General features: G+C 39.1%; 1 protein-coding gene across 1 annotated transcript in view; it reads left to right on the forward strand.

Moving 5' to 3' along the window:
* Nucleotides 1-543: 543 nt before the first annotated feature.
* USP10 (ubiquitin specific peptidase 10) overlaps nt 544-24,042 on the forward strand; it is a gene marked incomplete at its 5' end in the record, with an annotated part of 55,146 nt that continues 31,647 nt past the window's right edge. The window contains 2 exons of the mRNA XM_082005746.1: nt 544-564; nt 21,589-21,657. Of these exons, the coding sequence (XP_081861872.1) occupies nt 544-564; nt 21,589-21,657 (90 nt within the window). The remainder of the gene's footprint in view (nt 565-21,588; nt 21,658-24,042) is intronic.

A 24,042-nucleotide genomic window follows, 5' to 3' on the forward strand; every position in this document is an offset into this window, starting at 1 on the left:
TGGGCCAGCGATGGCATGGCTGCGGCTGCAGCTCCAGCAGCGTGGGACCCAGCTCCCGCCCCCGACTCTGGAGGCAGCAGGCGCGCCTCAGCCTAGGCCCGCCTCACGGCGGCCTCATGGCCGCCCGCCTCACGGCGGCTCCCCCGCCCCCGACAATGCCCGGGGGCTGAAAGCGCAGCTTTTAGGCAGCGTGGCCCACCTTGCCGCCTGGGGCCGCCCCGCTCCCCCCTTCACGGAGGTGGCCCCACGAGCGACGACCGCCCCGCCGCTCCCCGCCACCGGGCCCCTTCCTCAGGGCCGCCCCGCCCCCTGCTCGGCCGCCACTGCGCCTGCGCCGCCACCGCCCGCCGCCACCGCCCGGCCCGCACGCAGGCGCAGAGGCGCGCCCGCTCCGCCCCGCCCCTCCCCGGCGGCGCTGTGCGCAGGCGCAGTGCGTGTCGCCTGCCCGCCCGGCTGGTGCGTGCGAGGGAGAAGATGGCGGCGGCGGGGGCAGCAGCGTGAGGCGGGCGGGAGACGCCGAGCTCCCCACGGACGCGGGGCGCCATGGCTGTAAACAGTGCCCAGGTATTTGCCGCCGCCGCGCTGACGGTCCGGGGCGCTGCGGGGGCCCCTGACGGGTTCCGGGGGGCGGCCGGGCCCTGTGGCGCGGCTCGCCGAGGGGGGGAGCGTGGTGGCCGGGACTAGGCCCAGGGTGATTCTGCAGCTTCATTGAATCTCCTCAGGGCGCTGGAGGGGCCTGGCTGCCGGTCGGGACGGCGGCCTCCCGCGCTCCCGGCGGCGGCCCTGCCTCGCGGAGGGGCCCCGCGTGCTGGGGCTCGCCGCGCCGGTGTCACCGCGCCTTGGCGAGGGGGAAGGAGCGGAGGGGAGGAGGAGGCCTGCCGGAGTCCTTTTGCGGGGCGAGGTCGGTGCTGTACCCTCATCTGGGCCATTGCGAAGAGAGTATGGTTGGAGGAGACTCGATAGCTTGTTTTTTTTTGGAGAGGGGGAGAGACAAGCGATTCTATAATGGGAAGGAAATAAGGAGATTTGTAAGCTAATCCTCCGCCCCCCCCCCCCCCCCGCCCAAACACTCAATAAACCTCAGTGCATTGGGGTGCAAAGGGCTGAGTGTTGCAAGATTACTGTGCATGGGGATGGGTGTGCAGTTTCCTTGTCTCCCACTAACTAAACCAGCCAGAAGATTTGTGTGCGGAGTAAAAAAAAAAAAAAAAAACCCCAAAAAACGCAGTCGTTGTAGTTTTTCACTGGAAGTTGAAAGGTCTAATCTAGTGTGTGCTTAGAACAAATGATTGAGTTAACTTCACTATTTCTTTCCTGTAAGTTTTTTCTCCCAAAAAGCTTTAATGCAGAAATGTCAGGCAACGTGCGTAGTGCAGAGGTGTATGTTTGCAAGATTGCATGCAACTTTGTCTCTATCAAATAATAAAGTTTAGAGAACTTCGGTAATGTTAAAGATAATTTTGTTAAGGAACCGTGTATTTTGTGGTGGAAAGTATCTTTCATAAAACTTAAGTGTTTCAAACATGGTGATGCTTTATTCTGAATTCTGTATTTTTTTTTTTCTGAAGGGCCGTTAAGGTACACATGTAAGGAAGTTGTGCACTAGTGGCACTGTCAGTGATTTTACCATAACGAAAAGTTTGTAATCAGTGAAAACTATCATGACGTTTCTTGTCCAGCTTGATTTATTTATGTCTGAGAGAAAGAGGGACCTGATTTTATTAATGTGGGTGTTGTGAGGGCAGCTGCAGTTTCTGGAATTTGTTTAAAATTTAAAATTGTTTTAAAATTTTGAAGCCTTAAACTTTTTTTCCAAAGTGGAGGAAACTCACTTAGTTTTGCACGTGTTTTTTTTTTTACTGCCTTAATGAATGAATGGCACATATATCCAAAGGATTCAGTGTCCAACTCGGAAGCTGTTTTTATTCGCTGCTTTCCCCTCCCCTCAGTACTAGACAGCAGAGTGTGTAGTCGGTTTGTTAACACTGGTTTTACATTGAAACTTTTTTCTTGATTTAGAAGAATTAAGGACATTTTTGTGTCTGTACTTAATTAAGTTGCTGTACCTTAAAACAAAAAAGAGTTCAGCTGATGATTTAATTTATGGTGAAGCACTGCATAACTCTAATTAAAACTAGACTGTAAATTCCTCTTGTATGTAACTTGTACATACACTTTTAAATCCACCCCCTCTATAAGTAAAGGTAGATCTTTAGGTCTTGTGAGGGTTGCTGCTTAAATCTATATATAATTCAGAAGCAAATCTGTAACATATTTTTCAGTTTACGCTTTGTGTCATTAAACACAACCTGCTTATGTGGTTTGATTTTTTTTTTTTTTTTTTTTTTTTTGGTTCCCTAATTTAAGAAGTTTATTTAAATGCTGTGTTTTTATGTGATTTATTTGAGTATGTATTCTAGAGCAATACAGTGCTATAGGTAACAATGTTTTGGTCTTTTTTGGATGGAGAACCTGAAGTTCACGGATGCATTTTTACATGAGGCATTTCCTTTTTGTTTTAGGATGGTAGTGTTGCAGATCAGTAAAAAAATTAGAGAATTTTGATAAAAGTTGTCTGTTCTGAGCACAACACTAAATAACATTATTTAGTCATTATGTTTGTGTCATAATGCAGAGTCCTAGGCAAAAGTGCTTAGTTTTTCCATGTGACCGTAATTTGAGTGTAACTGAAACTTTTTTTTTTGGTCATACAGGGGGGAAAAAAATCTTCAAGAAAATCATGCTTTGCTTATTGCTAAAATGTGTAGTCAGATTTCTGCCATTTAATGGATTAATGTAATAGTGGGCAGAAATATTTCATCAGTCAGTTTGTCCATTCTAACAAATGAATTGTGAAACATGACCAGATCATATACTTTCAAGAGGGAACTAATTTTTATGGCAAGCTAGTCGGCAAGCACATGAGAATATGGCAACACAATTTTGATATTGCTGGTCGTTTGTACCTCTATTCCATGTCATTATTTCATAATCATTTAATGAGATATTTAAGTGTTGCTGTCAGTTTTCTGGGTGTGTTCTGAGTACGTTAAAAATCTGTAAGATTTTTTTTATTCAGCTGAGCTAGAAGTAAACCTGTTGTATTACTACAGGTTTCATATGATATTACAGATGTTGAGCTGATTTAGCACTGGATATAGTGGAAACCACTTGTCATCAAGGTCATCTGAAAATCTTCTTTACAAAAAAAAAAAAAAGACATTTTTAAACCTATTTCCCTGTTTGGAAAGTGTAGTACTCTGTAGGAACTGTATAAACAGTTGTTTTAGCCACTTTTCCTATTGTTTTTCATAGAAAGAACTAATACAAATGCATCATTTATAAATCTTGTGAAAACAAGTTAAGCTGAAGAAAGGATACCATAGCAGAATGAATCATTTATGCTTGTTTTGTTCTTTCACCATTACTGTGGTGTCAAATTAACTTGGTGCCATTTTAAATGTTCCGTACTGCCCCAAAACTCAACTGAAGGAAAAACCAGTATAGTTTGTATTCAGAAAAAGCTGAACAAGCTCATAAACTGCTCATCCTCACCCAAGCCTGCGTCTGGCCTGGCAACCAGAATAACTGGAACTCAGAACATGGCATGCAATCCGACTCCCTGAAATACTGCGCTGCAAACTACCTCTTTTATGGCTGGCTTGGAGTGTTGCTCCCTGGCAGGGTGTAGTTTGATGTTCCCTTAAGCCAGTGCTGTTTCTGGAAGAAAAAAAAAAAAAAAAAACAAATGAAAAAGCAGCAGTCTGTAGGCTTTGCAGTGTATTGCCTGATGTTTGTGGGTGACCTTGATTGGGAAATCGATCTGTCTCAAAAATAATCTGAGAAAAATGGTTATGCAGCTGGATGAGTTTCTTGTGCTAGCTTGCTTGCATCCGTGCAGATGTGTCTAATGTTACAGTATCCTTACAGGCAGAGAGATGAGTTTGGAGAGAGGGCAGTGTGGGTTCTGTCAGGTTCCTGAAATACACTGGAAACTATGGGGGGTACCCTGAACACAAAATGAAAGGTGGCTTTGGGCAAGGGCTGCCAGCGGGTGCATCTGGAGAGAGGTGTTTGAGTGCACCGTCGTACTGCAGCTGCTGCTTCTCCCCTGTCCTGCGGAGTTGCTGTTCTGTGTTTTAAAGGGATGAAGAAGATGGATTTCTGAATTTGTCTCCTTTTTTTCTTTTTTTTTTTTTTTCCTTTTTCCCTGGAGTCCCACTTTCACTGCTCAGAAAAGGCTGGGTTGGTCCTGTAGCTAGAGCTTTTGCCTATGGAGTGAGTAGTTATTCTAGGCTTCCATGGTCTTGGGAATTCAGGCTGCAGCGAAGCTGTGAGTTTAGGTAGCCAGAAGGTATCATTTGCCTTTCTAAAATGTGAATGGGGAATCCACGAAGAGTACAGTGGGTGAGTGCAGGTTGGTTAACTTAAAAAAAGGAAGTCTCAGAAGACTGACATAGAACTTAAATTTGGAACTATATGGCAGTGTGCAAATAATAGAATAAAACCCAAAGTTTTTGTGAATCACTGCTATTTATTCTGTGCATTCTAGACTGTAGCACTGAATCAGAGACTTTTTAGAATGGATCCTGCCATTTACCTATTAATAAATACAGTTTTTATAGGCAGCTGCTCAGACACACTGCTTTTTCCATTCATGTAGCTGTTAAAATACTTGTAAAGTTAAGTGGGGTTTTGTTTATAGGTAAACTAAGCAGTCTCATTTCTGTTTAGTGATACACATGCAACATGCTGTGTCGTACAAAACAGCCAAATCTGTTGTAATAGAAGTTGCTGGCCTTGGGCCATTGGATTATAGTCATTTGTCACTCTACTGCCATTTCAGCAATGTAGATGTTCATTTCCAAAGAATTAAACATGCTAGAACTGCGGTTTTTCTTTTTGATGGAAGTGTTTTATGTGTGATCGTTAAACATACAACTAGGGATTATGGAACAAAGGGTTATGCTTCATGGTGGAAAGTGTGTGTGTGTGTATATATGCGCGCACGCACACATACACACACACACAAATACTCCATAATGGAATAGCCTGATATTTTAAAATTGGCATTCTAAAAACTATTTTTATGTTATGTATTCTATCGTATGGGTTTAAGACCATGTTTTTTAAGTATTCCCAATAATGGTGCCGTGTTGGTTGTTTTTAAAACACTTTAAAGGATTTTGCTAGATTAATGCTCATGTTACACTCTAATAGAGTAAAACTTTGAAGTACGTTAGTCTTTTTCATTTTGTATTTGATTCTAATACCTAATTTAATTGCAGACGTTCTTGGTATCTTAAATACATGTAAGAACTTTTCCTCCTTGTTGGACAGCATAAGATTTATTGATCTTTGAGTGCTACAAGGTCTGTTTTACTTCACCTGTAGTTAGGCAGGAGGTAGCTTAAATCACAGTAGCTCTAACAAAGTGTAAGGCTTATTTAAATGATACACCTTATGGAAAAGCATATGTTTAACATAATGTTAAGAAAGGCCTTCTTTCTTACCCTAGGATAGTCACAAATGTTAGTGCCACACAAAGAAAGAAATGTGCAAGGGTGCTTTTGGGAATTTTGCTGCTTACCGTATTGTATGTGAATTCGTATCATGTATGGAAGTTTTAAAAGAAGCATTGTATGTTATTTGCATTGGAATTATAGTAGGAAAGAAAGGGATATGGATCAGCTTCCATTGAATGTAGTGTTAACACAAACTGGAAAATCACTTAAGGGTTCTGTAACTTTTTTACTTTGTTAAGAAAGTAAAGCCCTCAATTTGGGTTCAGCTTCGAGGTGGAAGAGAAATATGACCCGTCTGTAAGAAACTGTAAAGAAGACCGTGTCTCTAAAGGTTGTGTGAAAAGATGCATTTAAAAAAATAGGAGAGTAGGCTTTCTTTAAAGAATTCTGTGCATGAAAGACTTCTCTCTTTTTTTTTTTTGTTTGAACTAAACTGAACATACTAGCAGAAATAGCAGTGCTGTATTCCCTCAGTGCAGTGGGTGTGTTTTTTCATACAACATTTAGAGCCTGCTGTAGTGATTCACAGGTTTCCTGCCTCATTTTTCCCTATGAATGTTGCAGGCTGGCGATGGATTTACCAATGTAACTTTAAAATACAGAAGTTGTATATCATTCCTGCAGAGAAGTGAAGGCTTTTGTCATGAAAATGTTTTGTCTTGTTGGAGTGGGATTCCTTTGTAGGTAGTGTAGCAACATGTTACCAATAGTGATTCTTACAGTGTCAAGGTAATGTTCTTATTTTCACGAGTACTTAACAGCTTTGCCATATGCACATACCTATCTCAGCGGGAGCATGTATATAGTTTGCTCTTTAGCGTGTACTGCAAAAATATACGTATGTGTTTTAAGTTGATTGAAGATCACCTGCTACTAGCATAGAAAACTCCTAGAATGCAGCGAGGTAGTGGCTGACAAGAATGAGTTTAGAAGTGCTGACTTTCATTGCATCTCCTTGTATTTCACAATCTTTTATTGTGAACGTATCAAGACTTCAAAAGCTGCATGTGGTATCAAACCACAGATACTCTCACTCCTGGTTGTCTGGTGAAGCAGAGTTCCTGTTGCACATGGCTTTCGTTTGAACAGGCTGAGTGCAAGTTTGAAAGAGGGAAATGAATTTAAAGCTGATCTTCTTTACAAGGTGGGAGATAAAGAAATTACTCTGGCAGGAGGAAAGGGGAGACAGGGTTAAGATACTGATAATCCCTCTGATTCTTGCTGCAAGCATTATGATGGATGGAGAGGGAAATGGAAATTCAGTTGCTTAGTTTAATGGTAGCAATGGGCAGTTAGATTAATTGTATTCAAATAATGGTTTTGGACTGTGCTACTTGGAAGAGGATTTGGTTAAAAATTATGCTATACTGGTACATAATATGGGATGGTCTTGTAATTTTAAATATGAGTAGATATGATAAAAGGAGAGGGAAATAAAGCAGAGAGCGAAAGAGTCATTGTCAGCACAAGTTGCAGCTGAATTGCAAGAAGAATCAAGTTCTTTTGTGTTCCAATCTACTTCAGTCTATGCATTAAATCATATGGCTTCTAGTAATAGCTAGCTGTTACCAAAGCAAGTAAAAAAATAGTGCTGTAATGTCCCTAAAGCATGGAAAACATCACTTCCTGTTCCTCTGTTACCTTTGGGATACAAAACCAAAGCTGCTACTGTTTGAAAATTTCTGTGGAGCACTGTAGCTAATTGGTACAAAGTTGGAAAAAAGTCAAAGACAACTTATTTAGGCAATTCCCAATACTAATTTTCTTCTCAGCTATAGGCTATTGCTCCTTAAGAAGACGTTTAAGCTTCCATGAATCACAGGTAGTGAAAGCTCCCTAACAAAACTATAGACAACAAAAAAGTGTTTATGGTGTTAATACACTTTCATAGCAAGAAAGAATGAGATACATTTATATCGCTTGCAATGCCAGGATGATAATTTTATGTAAGCGCAGCAGAATCATCAATCAGAATCAAGTGTGAAAGAGGAGTAGTCAGCTTTCAGAGCAGAAGAAATAAAGCTGCTGAGAATGCTCATGTCAACAGGTTTGCGTTCTCAGTCTTTTGGACTTTACCTTTGTTGAAATGCAACACTGAATTGTGGTGGCCACTCTGGTTGCTGCGAATCAAAATGACTGTAAATACGAGGTGCTGGCATGCAGTGTTTCAGATGTTGCCAAAGACTCAAGAGTTTCTTTAATTGGGGAGGGTAAAAGCAATGGACATGTATTACACTTAGTACTAATGGTTGTCACATAAAGGCCATTATGGTTTTTGCTTTGGTGTAATTGCATCCTTAAAATAGAGATTTCACTGAGTTCTCATCAGTGTTCAACCGTGGAATGATGCGTTAGGGCAGTTGTGCAGATTTTTTTCCTTTGCTTTGTTGCTGCTGCTAGTAACGGTGGGTACCATGGTCAGAAGTTGGAGTGGGCTAGAGGGATCCCTCATTCCCAGCAGCAGTGCTCAGTTGTGTGCTGAGCTACATAACATGTGCATGTACAGCATTTTCATGGTAGTATAACTTTATAGTTAGTCTGAATTCTTCACAGTTTTTCTAGCCAAAAATCTTAGGGCTTAGCTAAAAGCTGAGGTATTTTAGAGCTGTTTGGTTTGCATACCAAATTTTGTGTAAGTGTACTTACACAAAATTCATTTACTTTATGACAGCTTTAATGAAAAAAAGTGCTTGTAATTAGTGAACAACTGCTTATTGTATTATCTTTGAAGGCTAGCTCCAAGTATGAGTGTCTAGCACATCCTGTGTCTTTACTGAGTAGCCACAGATTGCAATATTTGATAATGGCAGACATCACTAATTTGAAACTGAATTTAGTTTGTATTTTCTGTCTTACTTGCTAAACAGACATTTTGAATGATAGTATGAGTGACTGATTGTGTTTACCAAATGTTTTTATGATTTGCAAGACTACTTTTATTTGATTTGGGACCAAAGGAGGCAATGTACAGCTACATGAGAAGCATGTTCTTGCAAAAGCTGCCTAACCTGGTGGTGTTTGAAAGTGGCAAGTATTACAAATTCACAATACTGAGGCTGAAATACGAGGTGTGGTTTGATCGTTGTTGCTCAGCCTTGTCAGCACTGCAGGTTAGATGGCAATTTGCTAGTATTTACATGTTGTCCCCATAAATGCTCTGGCTCCTTTGTACTGTAGATGGATGAGGGAGAGGATAGAAGATGCTGGAGTTGCAGATGTGCTTGTGGAGCTGAGAAATGTGACCAGAGCCACTGCAGACAGCAGCTACTCCTGCCTCTGTCCTTGCAGTGAGTAAGCTGAAGAGCCAGTACTGCGTGGGGTTTGTCTCCCCTGCCGTGTATCGGTATTCGCATTTGTAGATGGCTGCATGTGCAGGCCAAGGAGGTGGGGACTCCAGCTCCTCCTCCCTGGATGGAAGGGGTACGTGAGCTATCTGTTCTGTATGCTGATCTCAAAGCATTGTGGGCTTCATCCGTAATAGTGTGTCAGAATATACTCTGGTTTAGTCCCTTTTCGCCCCTTAGAAAGCAAGAGAATTTCAGTATCTTCAGTATTGCAAATGTGTTGGGAGGTATCCTCAGGGCTCTGTTTTGCATTATGTTCCTTCATATGTGTAAAAGAAATCTGAATGCTAGCAGAAGATCTCATATAAGGAAAGACATGAAGTAGCACCACTATCAGTGTTGTTCTTTTGAAATTAGCTACCTGAAAAAAGAAGTTATAAAATTGACAATGTTGTTATCATACAGTAAATCTGCCATGTTCATACCCAGTTTTTAATGCTGCCTTGTAAAAATATGGGTGTTTAATATGCTTACTACCTACGTTTTAGTTGCAGCAGTGTATTAATCTGTGCACCCATTTTAACACCTACCTTGCATCTACATAAAATTGTGTTGCAGCTACTTAAGCTCTAAAACTATCTCAGGAGGAGGTAGCATATGTGTGGTGTCCCAGTTTTCGTTTTAACTTACATACCACTTCAAAATACAAAGTTGCTGTCATGGGCCATTTGCCAGATCCTTTCAGGTTTCCACCTGCCACTTACCACACGTCAGGCTGGTGGAGATGGACAGCTGTGTATATACAGAGAGTTAAAACAATAGGTGGTGTCCTCAGTTTCTGTCTGCCAGGGGACATACAGCATATATGTTTGTCACGTGATGAAGTAGTGGAAGGGGCTTGAGTTCCTGCAGAGAGAAAATAGAGTAAGAACCTCTGTAGAATTACTCTCAAGCTTAAAATATAGGAGACTTTATTATGTGGTGGTAGGTGTGTTTTGTTTCTGTTGATCCCCTTGAGTAATTTACCAATCATTGTGTTTTTCGCAAGTTCTCTGGTTTATTTTTGGCTGTTTCTCTATGAGATTATGACTCATTTTTGGCAGGTCACAACTTGCAAAGGGTAGAATCTCATTCTTTCTTGCTCCTGGCCACTTGCATCTTTGCTCTGTGCTGGTTCCTCACCTTCTTTTAACTCTCCTTTCCCCAGTAAGGAGGGAAATAAATAATCTGGATCACTTTCTCTCGGTTTGAGTATAATCATCTTGCTGATCAGTTCAGCATGTGCTAGAACTGGCAAAAGAGAAAAGGTGGGATTGTGAATCCAGCAAAACAAACTGAGAGTAAAAGCTGTGTGGCCTTGGTGAATGGAGCAGGTGGTGCTTGTTTTTGGTGATCAGCCAGTGTTTTCTCTCATTGTCACTGTTCAGTGTGTGATGCCTTGCCATGGTGGTTGCCCCTGTACAACCTCTGGGTATCATTAGCTTTTGCACTGTCTTTTTTTATTCTTGGAGGCTGATGTGGTTTTGATAGGACTTTGTGGACACTTAGATTAATACTAAACTTTCTAGGTTAAATCTCACTCAGTTGTAGTTCTGGCCATTTAGCAGTTCCAAAAGATAGGGTTCAGATGCAAAGTAGTTATGCCTTCCAGAAGAGGCGTATCAGTCCTGGGTAGGAGGGCTCAACTGTCTTCTGAAGGTGCTAATCTGTATTACTTGTCAGGATGGAATCCAGATAGATAGTTTTTACCTCACCTAACATTAGCCATCTTAAATCCTGCCCTGAGTAATTGCTTATGAAGAGCATTGTGTGGGTGACTTGTCTAGCCGTGGTGCTGTTAGGGATAGATTTTTAGTTTTCCCACAATATTTAGCTACAGTTATTCAGAGGCTATCCATTCTTTTCTCACTTTTCTTTATCTTCCAGTGTATTTTTCAGATTGCTTGACAAACTGGAACAGCAGTCTCCTTACTAACCAGGGTGGTATCGTCCCCTGGCATGGGTCTGTATTGATCCTGTGAGGTATTAGTCCTCTGCAAAGATGTGAATAGTGAGACATATGTAAAGAATACATTGGATGTACACAAGCTAGTGGGAATTAAAGGAAGATAGAAGCCGTCTTAATTTTTGTGCAGCTTTGCTTTTGATTACATGATTTTAGAAGCATAATTTTTACTGTAATTCCCTTACCTTAAATAATAGGGTGCTATCCTGAATCTCACATGCTGTGTCTACAAGGTTAGCACTTTTATATACATGGAAAGGGCACCCGCTATTCAAGCGCGTGGAGCAATTCACAAGAGAGGGAGTGCTGTTAAAGGAGCTGAGATAGATACTGTTGTAACTGAATTAGAGGCTTCTGACAACAGTAGAAGGATTATGTGATTCCAGAATTTCAGGTGATAATTCAGCTTTTGGAGAGGAGAGTGGTCTGGCAGGCACAGACCAGTTCTTTCCATTTCTGTTTTTTTTAACCTGTACTATCTCTACCAGTAACTTCAGATTCTATATCATCTCTTCATCTAACTGTTGTTCCTCATCTTTGGCCTCATCAAGCCAATTGTAATCTCCTTGAACCACTTAAAATTGTGCTTATATTCAAACTTGTTTAAATTCTTAAAGCTCAGGGTCATGTTTCACTTTTTCTTCCCAGAGCTGTACCTCCCTTGTTTTCTCTTTAATAACATCATCAAATTCTAGATGTGTTAGTTTTAATTTTTTAAATCCTGGATTTGAAGGATAAAAGATGGCTATGAGATAAACTCAGGTATAGTGAGCACAAGAAGAAAGGCTTTTCCTCTGCCAGGGCACTGCCAAGCACCCCTAAAGCTTGCTAGCTGGAAGCCATTAGGGGGAAAGCCTATCTTTGTTCTCGTAGCCCAGAGCATCCTGCCTTGCAGGGGTAGGAATGTACTGGCTCCTCGATACTGTGAGCTATGCGCATGGTAGAAAAGATCGTGCGTATGCTGTTCTTCCACCTGGAGGAATTGAGAGAAGCTCTTTGAAAACAATCCTTCAAAATCTTTGTTGCTAAAACACCTGCTAAATAAAGATTTTGTAAACCTCAGAATGCTGATTTATATAGCATGTCTGGAATTTGAGTGGACTGCTGTGATGTTTTCGAAGACAATTTGCCATTGAATGTGGCCAAAGCAGTGTTCTCCAGATGCAAAACTGATTTTACTACTGTGTTCTTAGAAGCTTGTTCTGCTATAGGAATCTGGCACACAAGTTTGCAGTCCTAATGATTTTAGTCTGGCAGAGTAACAAGTGGCTAACACCAAAGTTATTCTGCTGAGAAGTATTAGATAAAATTAGTAAGAGATTGTTTTGCCTGCCCCACCTGTAAAAAAAAGTAGTTAAACTGGCTGTGTTCTTGAGTAACTTCGTGTCCCAACTCCTCTCTCCTCAGTGCTTATCATGCTATAGTAAATCAGAATAGTTCAGGTCTCTAATTATATTTGTTCTTCATTAGACTCAGTAACTAGTTCACTGCAAGCAGAGCTTGCAGAGCTTGAAGTAAATGTGTTTGCTCAATAATGAGCAACCAGCTTGAAGCTGGTGTTTTCAAACTCTTTGAGGATGTGAAGATAGCAGCTTAGCAATAGGTGTTTTAGTGACCACTGTTTTTGAATTCAAAACTGAGGAAGGACCTATCTACCCATTTTGGAAATATTTCTTTTTATATCTGCCAGGACTGCCTGCTTGGGGAATTTAATAGGAGAGTATTTTTGTTTGGCTTTTGTTTAGATTTAACATCACAAGAAAATAGGTTGGAAAATGTTACTTCTCTGGATCACCAGCAGATGTTCTGTGGGCTTGTAGTGGTGGAGCTGCTGGTGTAAGGGTGTCAGAAATACCATCTTCTGCTCTTCAAAGAGCTAAGATTTTATGTAGTCAGCTCTGACAGTTCAGTTGTTATCTTCCCTCTTGCTTGCTGTCTGGAATGCACTTTCCAGGTATTCCTGTTGTAGTCCCAAAATGACTGCTCTTCACTGCAGCTCTTGTTTGTGTAACACATGAATATACGTTCCTAACGTGGGTTCTGGTGGAATGTCCAAGGAAGATATTTTCTTCTATTTGAAAAAGAGTAAGGCAAGAATACCTGATGCTCTCTCATAGGGTACAAATTAAAAGATATATAAAATGTAGATATAATCTTCCTGTCACTGGGCCATTGCTTTATGATCACATGTAAGTGATATGGCTGCACTGCCCTCTTTATGCTATTATTATTTACAAAATAAAACTAAATAATTTTTCATTTACAATAAAACATCTTTGGGAGTGTGGTGTTTTTTTGTTTTTTTTTTTTTTGCTGTTGTTGTGTGGAGCAGAAGAAAAATACCAGTTGGGGAAAGCTTTAAATGTGAAACAGCAGAGATTTTTTGCTGGGGCAGTTCTGATTTGGAGACCAGAATATGAGACTTTCCATGCTTGGGGAAGGTACACTGCACTCTCAAATGCAGTGGTGTCTGTGCAAGATGATGGGCCATTTTTTATTCTTTCACTCCCTTTCCCCCCCGCTATTAACTACAATCATCACTTTTATAGATGGCTTCCTTGGGCTAGTTGCACTTTGTGGCAGCTGCTGTTTGTTTGAAATGGAAGAATGCCAACAAGCACCTCATTTTTGGTAACAGAATGAAGAGAGTACATAAATGGAATTTGCCTGAGTGTAAGAAATTGGCTCAGGTTTTGGCAGTTTTTTGTATGGTTATTGTTTGCTGTGTTGCTGTTGTTTGAAATATGTAATTGATGAAAACTAATAATAATGAAAGAGCACAACCTGTTCTGCTTTTGTGACTATCTGAATTACAATCTTCAGGATAAACTGTTCTGATCCATGTTGTGCGCCCATGATAGTGTGAAGCTGTAGGGGCCATTTGTTCATTAAACCTGTCCTTCCAGTAACACTATGGCCACAGCTGAAATTTCACCAACTTGTGCTTTCCGTATTAGCCAGTGATCTGGTTTTTCCTCTGATCAGAAAATGACCTTTTGAGAATGATCATTCTTTTTTTTTTTTTTGTGATGGAATAAATTCCCCTCAGACTAATTAATGTAAAATATGTGGAAAATGCCTAGCTTCCTTCAGCTTTGAGAATTCTGTAATAATATCCAAGAAACCCTGAATTGGGGGGGGGGGGGGGGCGGGACGAAGGGAATGTACAGTCATGGACTATATTTTTGAGCCTTTGATTGCTTAAATGGTAGGCAGACAGAGTTGCACTGACTCATGGGCTTAGTTGACCTACATTTACCTAGCTCTGATCTTTCTCCCAGCATTATGTAGATTTGTTAATGTTCTAGTTTTAAGCTGCAGGCTAGTGATAAAGGACTGTAAGCTGTACTAAGAGTTTGCTCATGATTTGTTGCATTTTCAACTGTTAAGCTTTAATAGGCAACTGCTTCGCCTTAAAGTACCATTTCATTTCCATACATTTTTATTTATAAAAATGGACTTTATGTTTCCATAAAGAGGATGTACCAACATAGGATTTTTTTCAGAAACTGGTTTGCCTAAAATAGTAGTATTTAGGCTATGATGCAGCTGTAAATATATGGCCAGTGGTCTTCATAGCTCCTGGTTATGGGTTGTTGCTTGCAAACTTAGAATCTTCAAAAAAACCCCAAACGACCTGTTTTTCAGTCTCGCAATTTTGTCTATGTTTTTGTAAGCATTTTAGCAATAAGTTTCTTGGAATTTGGAAGTTCAGAAAACCTTGTTATATCCAATTAGATAATCATTTGCATACTAAGACTTGGTGGATTTCAATGTCAAAAGGAAGGGGAACCTGTGGGTAGATTGTCTTTCCCTGTACTTTCCTTAAAAAAACAGTTGATAAACCTAGACAAAGTGAGAGAGAAGGGTGAAGGAGAAATACCTTATTTGCTGCTCGGGTGACTAATGTAAGAGCATTTTCTCTGCTAATAAAACCCAAGTGCAGTCAAATGCATATGCCCTTTTTTCCTTGCCAGAAAATGGACTTCTTTCCGAATGGTTCATTTTCTTCCTCTACTCCAGCCTATGTTGATAGCTTTAAGAATAGGTACACTTTGTAGGAGTAGCTTGGTCAGCAAGATTGTTTAGCTTATGGTATACATAAACCGTTTCATCATTTCAATTTATATGTGAACTAGTTTTGACTTGTTAGGCCTTCTGCTTAGATACAGTTGAATTATGCCTTGCTACCATTAAGTAAAAGCTGTATTTTTAACTCGTTTGTTAAAGTGTTAAAAAGCAGTTGAAGTGGGAGTATTTGCAACTTAAACTGATGTGACTGGAAGATCTGATGCTGTTGGTTATTGGATGAAAGCCATGTTAATGCTTCTTTTGAAAGCAGAAGCTGACAATTTTCCTAGCTTTCTTGTAGCACAGGTGATGCTAAGATGATGCATCAGCAGTGCTATTTCTATCCATTTTTCTAGGACAAGCAGCTGTGTAACATGTACTCCTCCTTGTATTCCTCTAGGAGAGTGTTTGTGTTGCTAGACTGGAATACCAGTGGAGATTTCATTACAGGCAGTGGGGGTAACATTAGCATTCATTTTTTAAGTGGTGGAGAGCACAGCAAAGAGCAGTTGACATGGGGAGAGCTTGCAGGTGAGGCATTTTAATCCTTTGGGGTCTTCAGAGAACATTTTTCCCCCTTCTTGGAATTAGGTCTGTTGCTGCAGCTTTTGTCTGTGTAGTTAGGATGCCACTTGGTCAGTTATGGTAATCAGTTATTGTACAAATATAAAAGTACTCTTACTTTCATTCCTGTGTGGTAGAAAACAAATTTGCTTGTGTAGATGTATTTGGTTAATTGGTTTTATGTAATTTGTGTTATAATCTAGATGCAGTTAGTATCTCAAAGACGTAAAGGTGATGCCATTGATGAAATGTTTTGTTCAAAGTGGTGTAAAATCTGCTGGAGTGCAGATATATCATACTATTGTAATCATAGAGATTAACTTAGAAACTGATTCTAGTTTGGTTGAGACTGGAAACACCAGTGACTGACAATCAGGAGGGTTTGGGTTGTTACTCTGAGAGGTGTTTAACATGAGTATTTTTTTCAAAGAGAAGTAATGTTGGAAGGAAGGTACTCAACACAGGGAAATGTGGTCCCTCACAGCATGTCAGACTGAACATTCAAATTGGTGACACCAGCTCACTATTTAGTTTTGGAAATGCAGGCTGAAAGTCCTTTCCACTGTACCAGCTGCAATAGTCTCATTCATTCAATATTCTTAACTTGTATTATAGGAAAAATATATTGCAAATGTGACACGCTATTAAAAAAACCTCTCAGTATAACACTCTAGTTTTGTAATTAAGTTCTTAAAGAAGTCATCAAAGACACAGGTCTTCTCATGTCCTCTCTTCAGTCTTACAGGAAGGAGTCCAGAACTACAGGTTTTTTTCAAACACTTTCAGGAACTTAGTTGTACTTTTTCTTATCTTTTTTTTTTTTGTATTCTCCAAAGCGGTATGAGAATATTTTGAATTCAATCCCCAAACTTTAATTGTAAAATCTTGATGGGTGAAAGTAAGGCAAATAAATTAAATCTGAAGTAGCGGTAACATAAGAAAGTTTAATTAAAAACTGGAGCACCCACGGCACCAGCAGCTTCATGTGAAAATAGATACTATTTTAGAATTGCACAAAGTATATTTGATTTTGCATTGATTTTTTTTAATTTATATGCTAGCTGTTCTTAGTGTCAGTATCTGAAAGGAGAGATTTTGTGTACATCATGTAGCATACCATCTAATGCTATCTGATTTTTAAGGTTTATTCAAGCATTGTTTCATCCTTGGTCTCATAGATGTGAGCATTTGCAAGAGGCATTCACGTTTGAAAACTTACAGAAGTTCAGAACTTGTGTATCTTGAAAGAAGCATTTAAAAAAGGGTGGAAAGCAACCCTTGAGAGTAACTTTCTTTTTAAAGTGATTGGTCGTTAAATCTCGGTATGAAAGATACTAGATAGAAAAAAAACCTCAATTTCTGATCCTGCAGTGTAAAAAAAGGCATCTTGTTATTGTTGGCATATGTTTACTCACGTTAGTTAAAATCATGTTAATATGTTTAATAACATAGTGTACATCTCTGGCAAATGATCAGATTGGGTTACTGTCGTGAATTGCAAAATGGAATAGATCCATCAGTATGTTTTAGGTTTACTATTTTGTTTTTACATTCCAAAGGAGAGGTTTTGAAACACTGATGAAGAAAGGTAGTGGAGGTAGATTTTCCCCCTCCCAAGAATTCCACAAAGCCTTGTCCTCTCTGCACCCCCATGCCCCTGCCTTGCCCCAGAGGAGACTATTATTTTCCGTCTGTTCTTATACAGCTGCAAGTGGAAGATCATTGACATTTACATGATGCTGTTTTGATACTGCTCTTAATCTGTGGCAGAAACTGAGTTTGCCAGACTGAGGTATCTTAAGGGATCCTTGAATATGCTTAATGCAAGGTTAATGATTACTCTGCAGAGTTAAATAATCTGGGGAGTAGCGTGAGAAATGCTTGTGCAGTGTACTCGCAAAAAAGTGAGAGAGGATTCCTTCCCAGGAGCCAGAACAGAAAGCTTCTCTGTAGGTTGCAGAGATGGTTTGAGGAGAGGAAGATCAGATTTGACTCTGAATTAAGCTTCTTAGGGATTATGTATCTTAAAAGTAAGTCTAGAGGTAATGTTAGAATGGGAAATTTTCAAAACTTCCCCCCAATATTCTCTTAAAGTTTTTCTTCTAAATCCAGTGCTGGTGTGAGACTGGACTCTCTTTTCCAAGCATTATTTCTGCTCTACCTTGTGACTTGCCACTTAGACCATTGACTAATATTTAGCATGCTTTTCAAGCAGATGTTTTTTTTGTCTGAGGATAGAAATCAAAGTTATTTTTTTGAAATATGTAATTGAATGCTAAACAATATTTTTGCTTGGAGAAAGCTTTTTTTTTTTTTTGGCCTTAAAATGAAATTTATGTAGAGCTCTGAGTAATAAAGCTTCAACTTTTCACTGGTAATATGTTTTTAATATTTTGGGTTTGTATGTTGCCATACATACTTTATGTATTATCGATGGTAATAGGCATGGATTTTGCGAAGTGGGCCAATTCAGCTATCTGTTCATCTGCATTGTCATGGCAATTGTGCTCATCCTTTGCTCAGTTACCGGAGTAACTACTTAGTTGTAGTTACTGTAAAGTAAAAGGCTCTTGATGCACTGACACGTCAGTAACGGTCGGCATTGACAAGGGGCTTACCTTCGAGCAATTCACCATCTCTTGCCTGCGTTAAGGCTTGACTGTAAGCACTCTGTATCTGAAACCCACTTTTTCCTTGGTGCTTGTGTGGTGAAGTCCCAATCTGTTATCTGTGATTGGGACTTCGAAGTGCTTCAAAGCACACACAAGTTTAGAGATGGATAGCATAGGGCACATTCAAGTTCAGCATTTAAAGGAATCAATTTGATGTAGTCCTCATTGGTGTTTCTTATGCAAATGCACACCTGAAAATATGAACATTGGAATTGAAATACACTGAAATGGCTTTTGAGACGTTTTAACAGATGCTAGTGTATCTCTGCTGTGTTGTTTGCAGAGCATTGGGTAAAATAATGCTGATTTTGTGGAGCTTGTGTAGGAGTTGTGTAAATAATGTAGTTCTGTTTGACTGCTCCAAGTATTTGATTTAACTTTCTTCTGAATTGAAAAGTAAACTGAGGCTTTGGAAATTATGTGGAATAATTCAGAGTGTAGAAGCTAGGTCCCCAAAAGCTCATACTGCTTATGAGATTATTTCTTGCAAGGGTGTATTGCTTTTATAAGATGCTAGTGCTCTCTTGCTTAAAAATGCTTACTACTTAAGCATTTCCATTGCCGAAAAACCTTTTAAATTTGAATTAATGGTTCAGAGTAACTACTAAAGCCATGTCTTTCTGAAGCAGTTTCACAGCCAAAACAAGTATGTTCTTACACAGAGATCATCTGTATAGCGCCAGGCACACTGATTCATTGGGCTATAGGATGGATGGACAGCAGGCAGGGAGCGAGCACTGTATTTCAAGTTGTTTAAAATGCAATGGCTTCCCCTCCACCCCAGTCTTTTTTTTGTAGAGATTATTATAGTTGCCAAGTGATGTCGTATCTCAGTGCTTTTTCATGTCACCATGTGGTGTTGCCTTAAAACAGTAGATAATTCTGTCGTGCTAGCAGAGGGTGCTGTGTGTGCAGCTTGCAGAAATTTATTTCTTGAGAGATGAGGCTGACTTGAGAGGCAGAGGACAGGAAGGTCACTTAAGTTGGATAGGTTTAATGTCATCAGTCATATGACCTAATTAGTTTATTTTGAAACAGTATTTTTAGGCAGTTTATTAGGCAGGGATCTTTTAACTTGTTTACTTTGTGCTTACAGGTATAAAACATTATTAAATAAAGCCTCATAAAAACCAATAAAATTCTAGTTTCTTCAGGCACAAATGGAATGGGTCTTTTTGCGCTATAGTCCAACTAGGATTGGTTTTTGTATTAGATGTTGGTAAATTTTTAATATCCTGTTTTAAATTCTGAAGAAACAGTTGCTTAGACACATTTCCTGATGTGAATACATCTTTATGTAGTAAAATGGTTCCATTAAGACAATACTAATGGTCACTTAGTTTAACTTTTGTCTTGTATTCCCTAATTAAAAAGTAGCACTTTCTTTTCCTCAGAAAGGAGTACGAGGCCTGTGATACCTCGGTTAAAAATGCAGATAAATGAAAAGACTGTGTTATGATATGGAGAAATTAGAGTTGGATTTATGTAACTTTTAATAGTCTATAGTTGAGATTATTGGTTTGTTTTGTTGCATGACTGCATCAAAAGTATCTTCTAAAAATGTAATTTAGTTATGATTCAGCAAGTGTTTTTTGTAGGCATGTTTTTGGAATATGATAAATTCTAGCTGGTATGTTACTAAACAAAAATGACTTGGTTATATTGAGAGCATAAGCCAACTTTAAGTTCTGTGCCAAGAACTGTGAAGCCATTCACTCAAGTACAATTTAGGGATCCTGTTCTGTTTAGGGGTTGTTCTGTCTCAGTTGGTAGGTAGCAGTTGGTTATATGACAGTTATTTAAAGCATTAAATGTTTCACTGTGCTTCATGGGTTTCTATCACAGATGTTCCAGTTTGGTTTGACTGTTAGAATTGTTTGTTGACTAAACCAGATTATGTTAATATTTGTTTAAAGACACTGAAAGGCATTAAAATGGTTAATCTCGTGCCACATAGAGGTGATATATGTATAAATCACTTTTTGTGTAAGAAAACTGCATTTTGTAATTGCTGTGGAATTTAGCTTAAACTTAAGCTCTGAAATTTATGAATGTAGATGGCTGTGAGTCATGCAAAAAGCAAGTACATGAATTTTATTGGAATAAACCACCTAAAATCTTAAAAAAAAAATACTGTGATTGAATTACAGTTTTTGGTATCTGCAGTTTTTGGTAACAGCCTGCACTTAACTAGAGATGATTTTTCAAATTGAGAATTGTTTTTCTATGGTTCAACTCCCAGTCTAGGTAGTTGTATCTTAATACAGCCAAGCCTAAGGGTTTACTGTGAACAAGATACGACACTGATGAAAAAGGTGGTGTCTGCCTCGGTTTTCTGATGGAAGGCTGGAGGGTAGCAAAGAACTGTCTTCAGTGTACTCTGAGGGTCATTTAAGATGAATGAGATTGGTAAGCTGTAAGGTGCTGGACCAAACTGACCTGCTTTTATCCATAGCCATGATATTTGTGTCTAGTGACTCTTAATGTGAATATCCTTTCACATGCCAAGAATGTGTTATTAGTGGTATTTTCCAGTCCTCTTGTCTATTTTGTCAGTTCATGCAATTCCTTGTTCAGCTTCTTTCTGTCCCAGTATCTCTCTGCTGTCCTGAATGTTTAGCTGCTATTCGTCTAGTTACAACTGGTGGTGGAAGTTTATAGAAAATTCCAGGTGCTGTTAAATGCCAACATATCAGGCCTTTTTATTGAGAATGTTTCATTTTCTGTAAACTAAATATAAACTCATTTTAGTGTTTGTTTTGGTGTTCTGTTTTTTTGGCTGTTGTGTTGTTTTGAGGTCTTGTTAGGTACTTATTTTTTTTCCATAGAAATACAGATGCAAAATATGTAAAAGGGTGCAGGAAAATAATGTTGGGAAAAGATATTTCATCTTGGGTTTCTTATGCAGAGTTTCAGGCACAGGGGTTACAAAATTCATAAAAGCAGCTGTACCAAAATTGATGATATTTAGATCTTGTGTATTTTTCTGTGCAGTTTCAGTTTTGTGCTCGTGCACTGAGGTAGTGGTATCATTAGTCCCATGTAACTTACTAGTTTAGCACAACTCTGGAAAAGGAATTCTTGGGTTGTTTTTTTTTTCTGTTGTGAAGGGTAGGTATCTGTGTTTTAGAAAGTAAACCAGCTTGTGCCTAGGGCTTTTATGAACGGATGCAACTTCTCATGCTACATGTTGGTTTAAAACTGGCCACAGGATGAGCTGCAGTTTGTGCTGTGATTACCTCTAGTGGGAATTTGAAGGAAAATGCGTTGTATGCAGTTTTAGAGCCTAAAGTACTTTGCTAAAGACTTGGGAAGGAATGAGAGTTGTTGGGATGTGAACAGATGAGTTTCTGGCTCCCACCACACAGGTCTTTTTGAATGCTAGTATCTTAATTTTTACTATGAATATATTGATTGTATTGAATATAAATCCTTCTTTAACAAAGATCCTTCCCTTTTATTTTTAGTATATTTTTGGAGAGTTCAGCCCTGATGAATTTAATCAGTTCTTTGTGACTCCACGATGCTCTGTTGAGGTAAGATATACTTTAAACTTCTTGTAGCTTTAAAATATTATTTCTAAATCTCTTGTGCATATTTGAAATATGACAATAGAATTGTTTTTTGTCATTCTCGTAGCTTGCTAATTTACAAACTGAAGATATTGAACAGGAGGCTTCTTTCCATGTATGTGGATGTTAAGTCAATTTTTAGAAATAAGAAATTTATTATTCACCTTATGCTTCTCATCTTTCAGAGCTGCAATAGCTGACATTGTAGTGATAGGATGTTGAAAGCGAGTTATTAAGCCCTATTACCTCAGCTTTGACTGCTTTTTTTAGAAGTGGCTATAGAGAACTTTTTCATCAGTGTTCTTGGTTATAAGTAAGGTGGGCTTCTAAATCTTGTGAGCCTTTTGAAGCACAGGGATTCTTGATGTTTTTTTGACAGATGGAGCACTGCTACTCATGAAAGCCATGCTTAGAAGGAAGGTTGTGCCGTGAGATCTGAGAAATGGATCAGTAATGAACTCATTACAGTGGCAGCAAGAACCACAGAGTGGAAACAGTTATCTTTGTGTGACTGAGTTCATAACATACTGCAGATAGTATTGTAGACTCTTACTCTCTGTAGTTCGTGGTAAAGAGTGAAGAAGCGATTTTCCTCTGTAGGGAAGAGTATTATGCCATTGTCCTAGTCTCCTAGGAGACTTGGAATAATTGAAATTGAAAAATAATTTTCCTCAAGATCAATTTCCATGTCTTTCCTCCAGACATTTCCATTCAAACATTTCAGTCATGCTTCCATCCTCCCCCTCTCAACATAAAGGAAATGAACACTTCAACTGTAGGTGACGAAATTCTTTTGTCACTTTTTACAAACCTGATGACCACTGTTAATGCGACTTAGTTTCCTGCAACTTAATTTTCCAAGTGTAATTAGTATAGTATACTGCTAAATAAGAAAAGTGCATGAAGGGAATGGGAGGCAGGGGGAAGTTTAGAAAGAAAAAGATAGCTTCTACTTGCCTTTAGGAATAGCTTTCTATCTTCTCTGGTAGGTGAAAAGTAATGCAGGATAGATCTTCAGGTAATACACGTTTCTTCTAATTATATTGCTGTTTTCCCACCATTAAATACAGTAGCAGCAGTATGACGTTTGCATCCTATGTAGTGTCACCTTAAGTGTCCTACATCAGCTATTCTAACACATTATGGAAGATGAAAATGTCATATCTTGACTTATATAAAGCTATTCTTATGAAGTATGTTGAGGAAACATGAACCTATAGCATTCAAACCAGTGTTACTTCATTTTATAACTGTCTCAAGTGTACCACTTACTGGTTAGCTATCAAAATAAACTGTGTTGAATAATGTTCCTTAAGTTTGTCCTTGATCTGGTTCAGTTCAATGTTTTAATTATCTGGATGATGAAATAAAAATTACGCTTATTAGTAATACACTGTGCAGGTATTTCAGAGAAAAGTGACCTGAAAAAAATAGGGTGAAATTCAAGAAGGACAAGACTGACATTATAGTACTGCAGTAGTGTTTGACATACATTCTGCTGGGGACCGTGCCAGTTCTGGGAGTCCCAGCATCCACTGATGCTCGTGTCCTTCTGCAGTCCCTTACCTACAGACTAAAGGGTGGACTGAGGCAAGGGACTGGTTAAAGCTAAAAGTTATCTAGAATGTCTCTTTTTACATGGCATTTTTAATACATGTTCTATCAGATACCTTTTGACTGAGATGATTCACATGACCCAGTTGTATGAAACAGGTCAACTCGGAAATTGCTGTTTCGCAAAGGTGCTGTTGATTAATGGGATATGTCAGGGACCAATAGGTAGACTACTGTATTTTTTAATTTTTTTTTTACTTTGTATTTTCTTAAGCTATTTGAAGTGGAAGATACCCAAGAATTACCAGTTTATCATACACTGTTGACTGTAGACTTCTAGAGTACCTTTTTTAGCTCTTAACTATAAAATTGCATTGAATCTGTGTTCAGTATCAATATGGGTAATAGGTTCTTAATGGCTTGGACCCTCTTTCTGACCCACTGATTCTCATTTTTGACCTGGAAAGTTAATGTATTAAGATATATTATACTTTATAAATGGATTTTACAGTATGGTTCTTTTCATGCATTTTTTTATAATGGACTTCTAGGAATAATTTTCTTGCCACTTCCAATGCACTGTTGTCTACAGTGCTTTAAGGAGGCAGTATGTAAGTATCTGTAGCTTTATAGACCTGAAGACTTCAATGGAAAAGTCTTTGATATTTGTTACACCATTATAATTAATATTTAGAATAGCATTATAAAACTGCACTATACTCTCAGTGTTTTATCTCCCACTGCAGAAACAGTTCAGCTGTTCTCCAGGCAGCTGCCGGACTGCCACTTAGCGAT

The sequence above is a fragment of the Phaethon aethereus genome, assembly GCF_964289735.1.
Source record: "Phaethon aethereus genome assembly, chromosome: 13".
Taxonomy (NCBI): Eukaryota; Metazoa; Chordata; class Aves; order Phaethontiformes; family Phaethontidae; genus Phaethon; species Phaethon aethereus.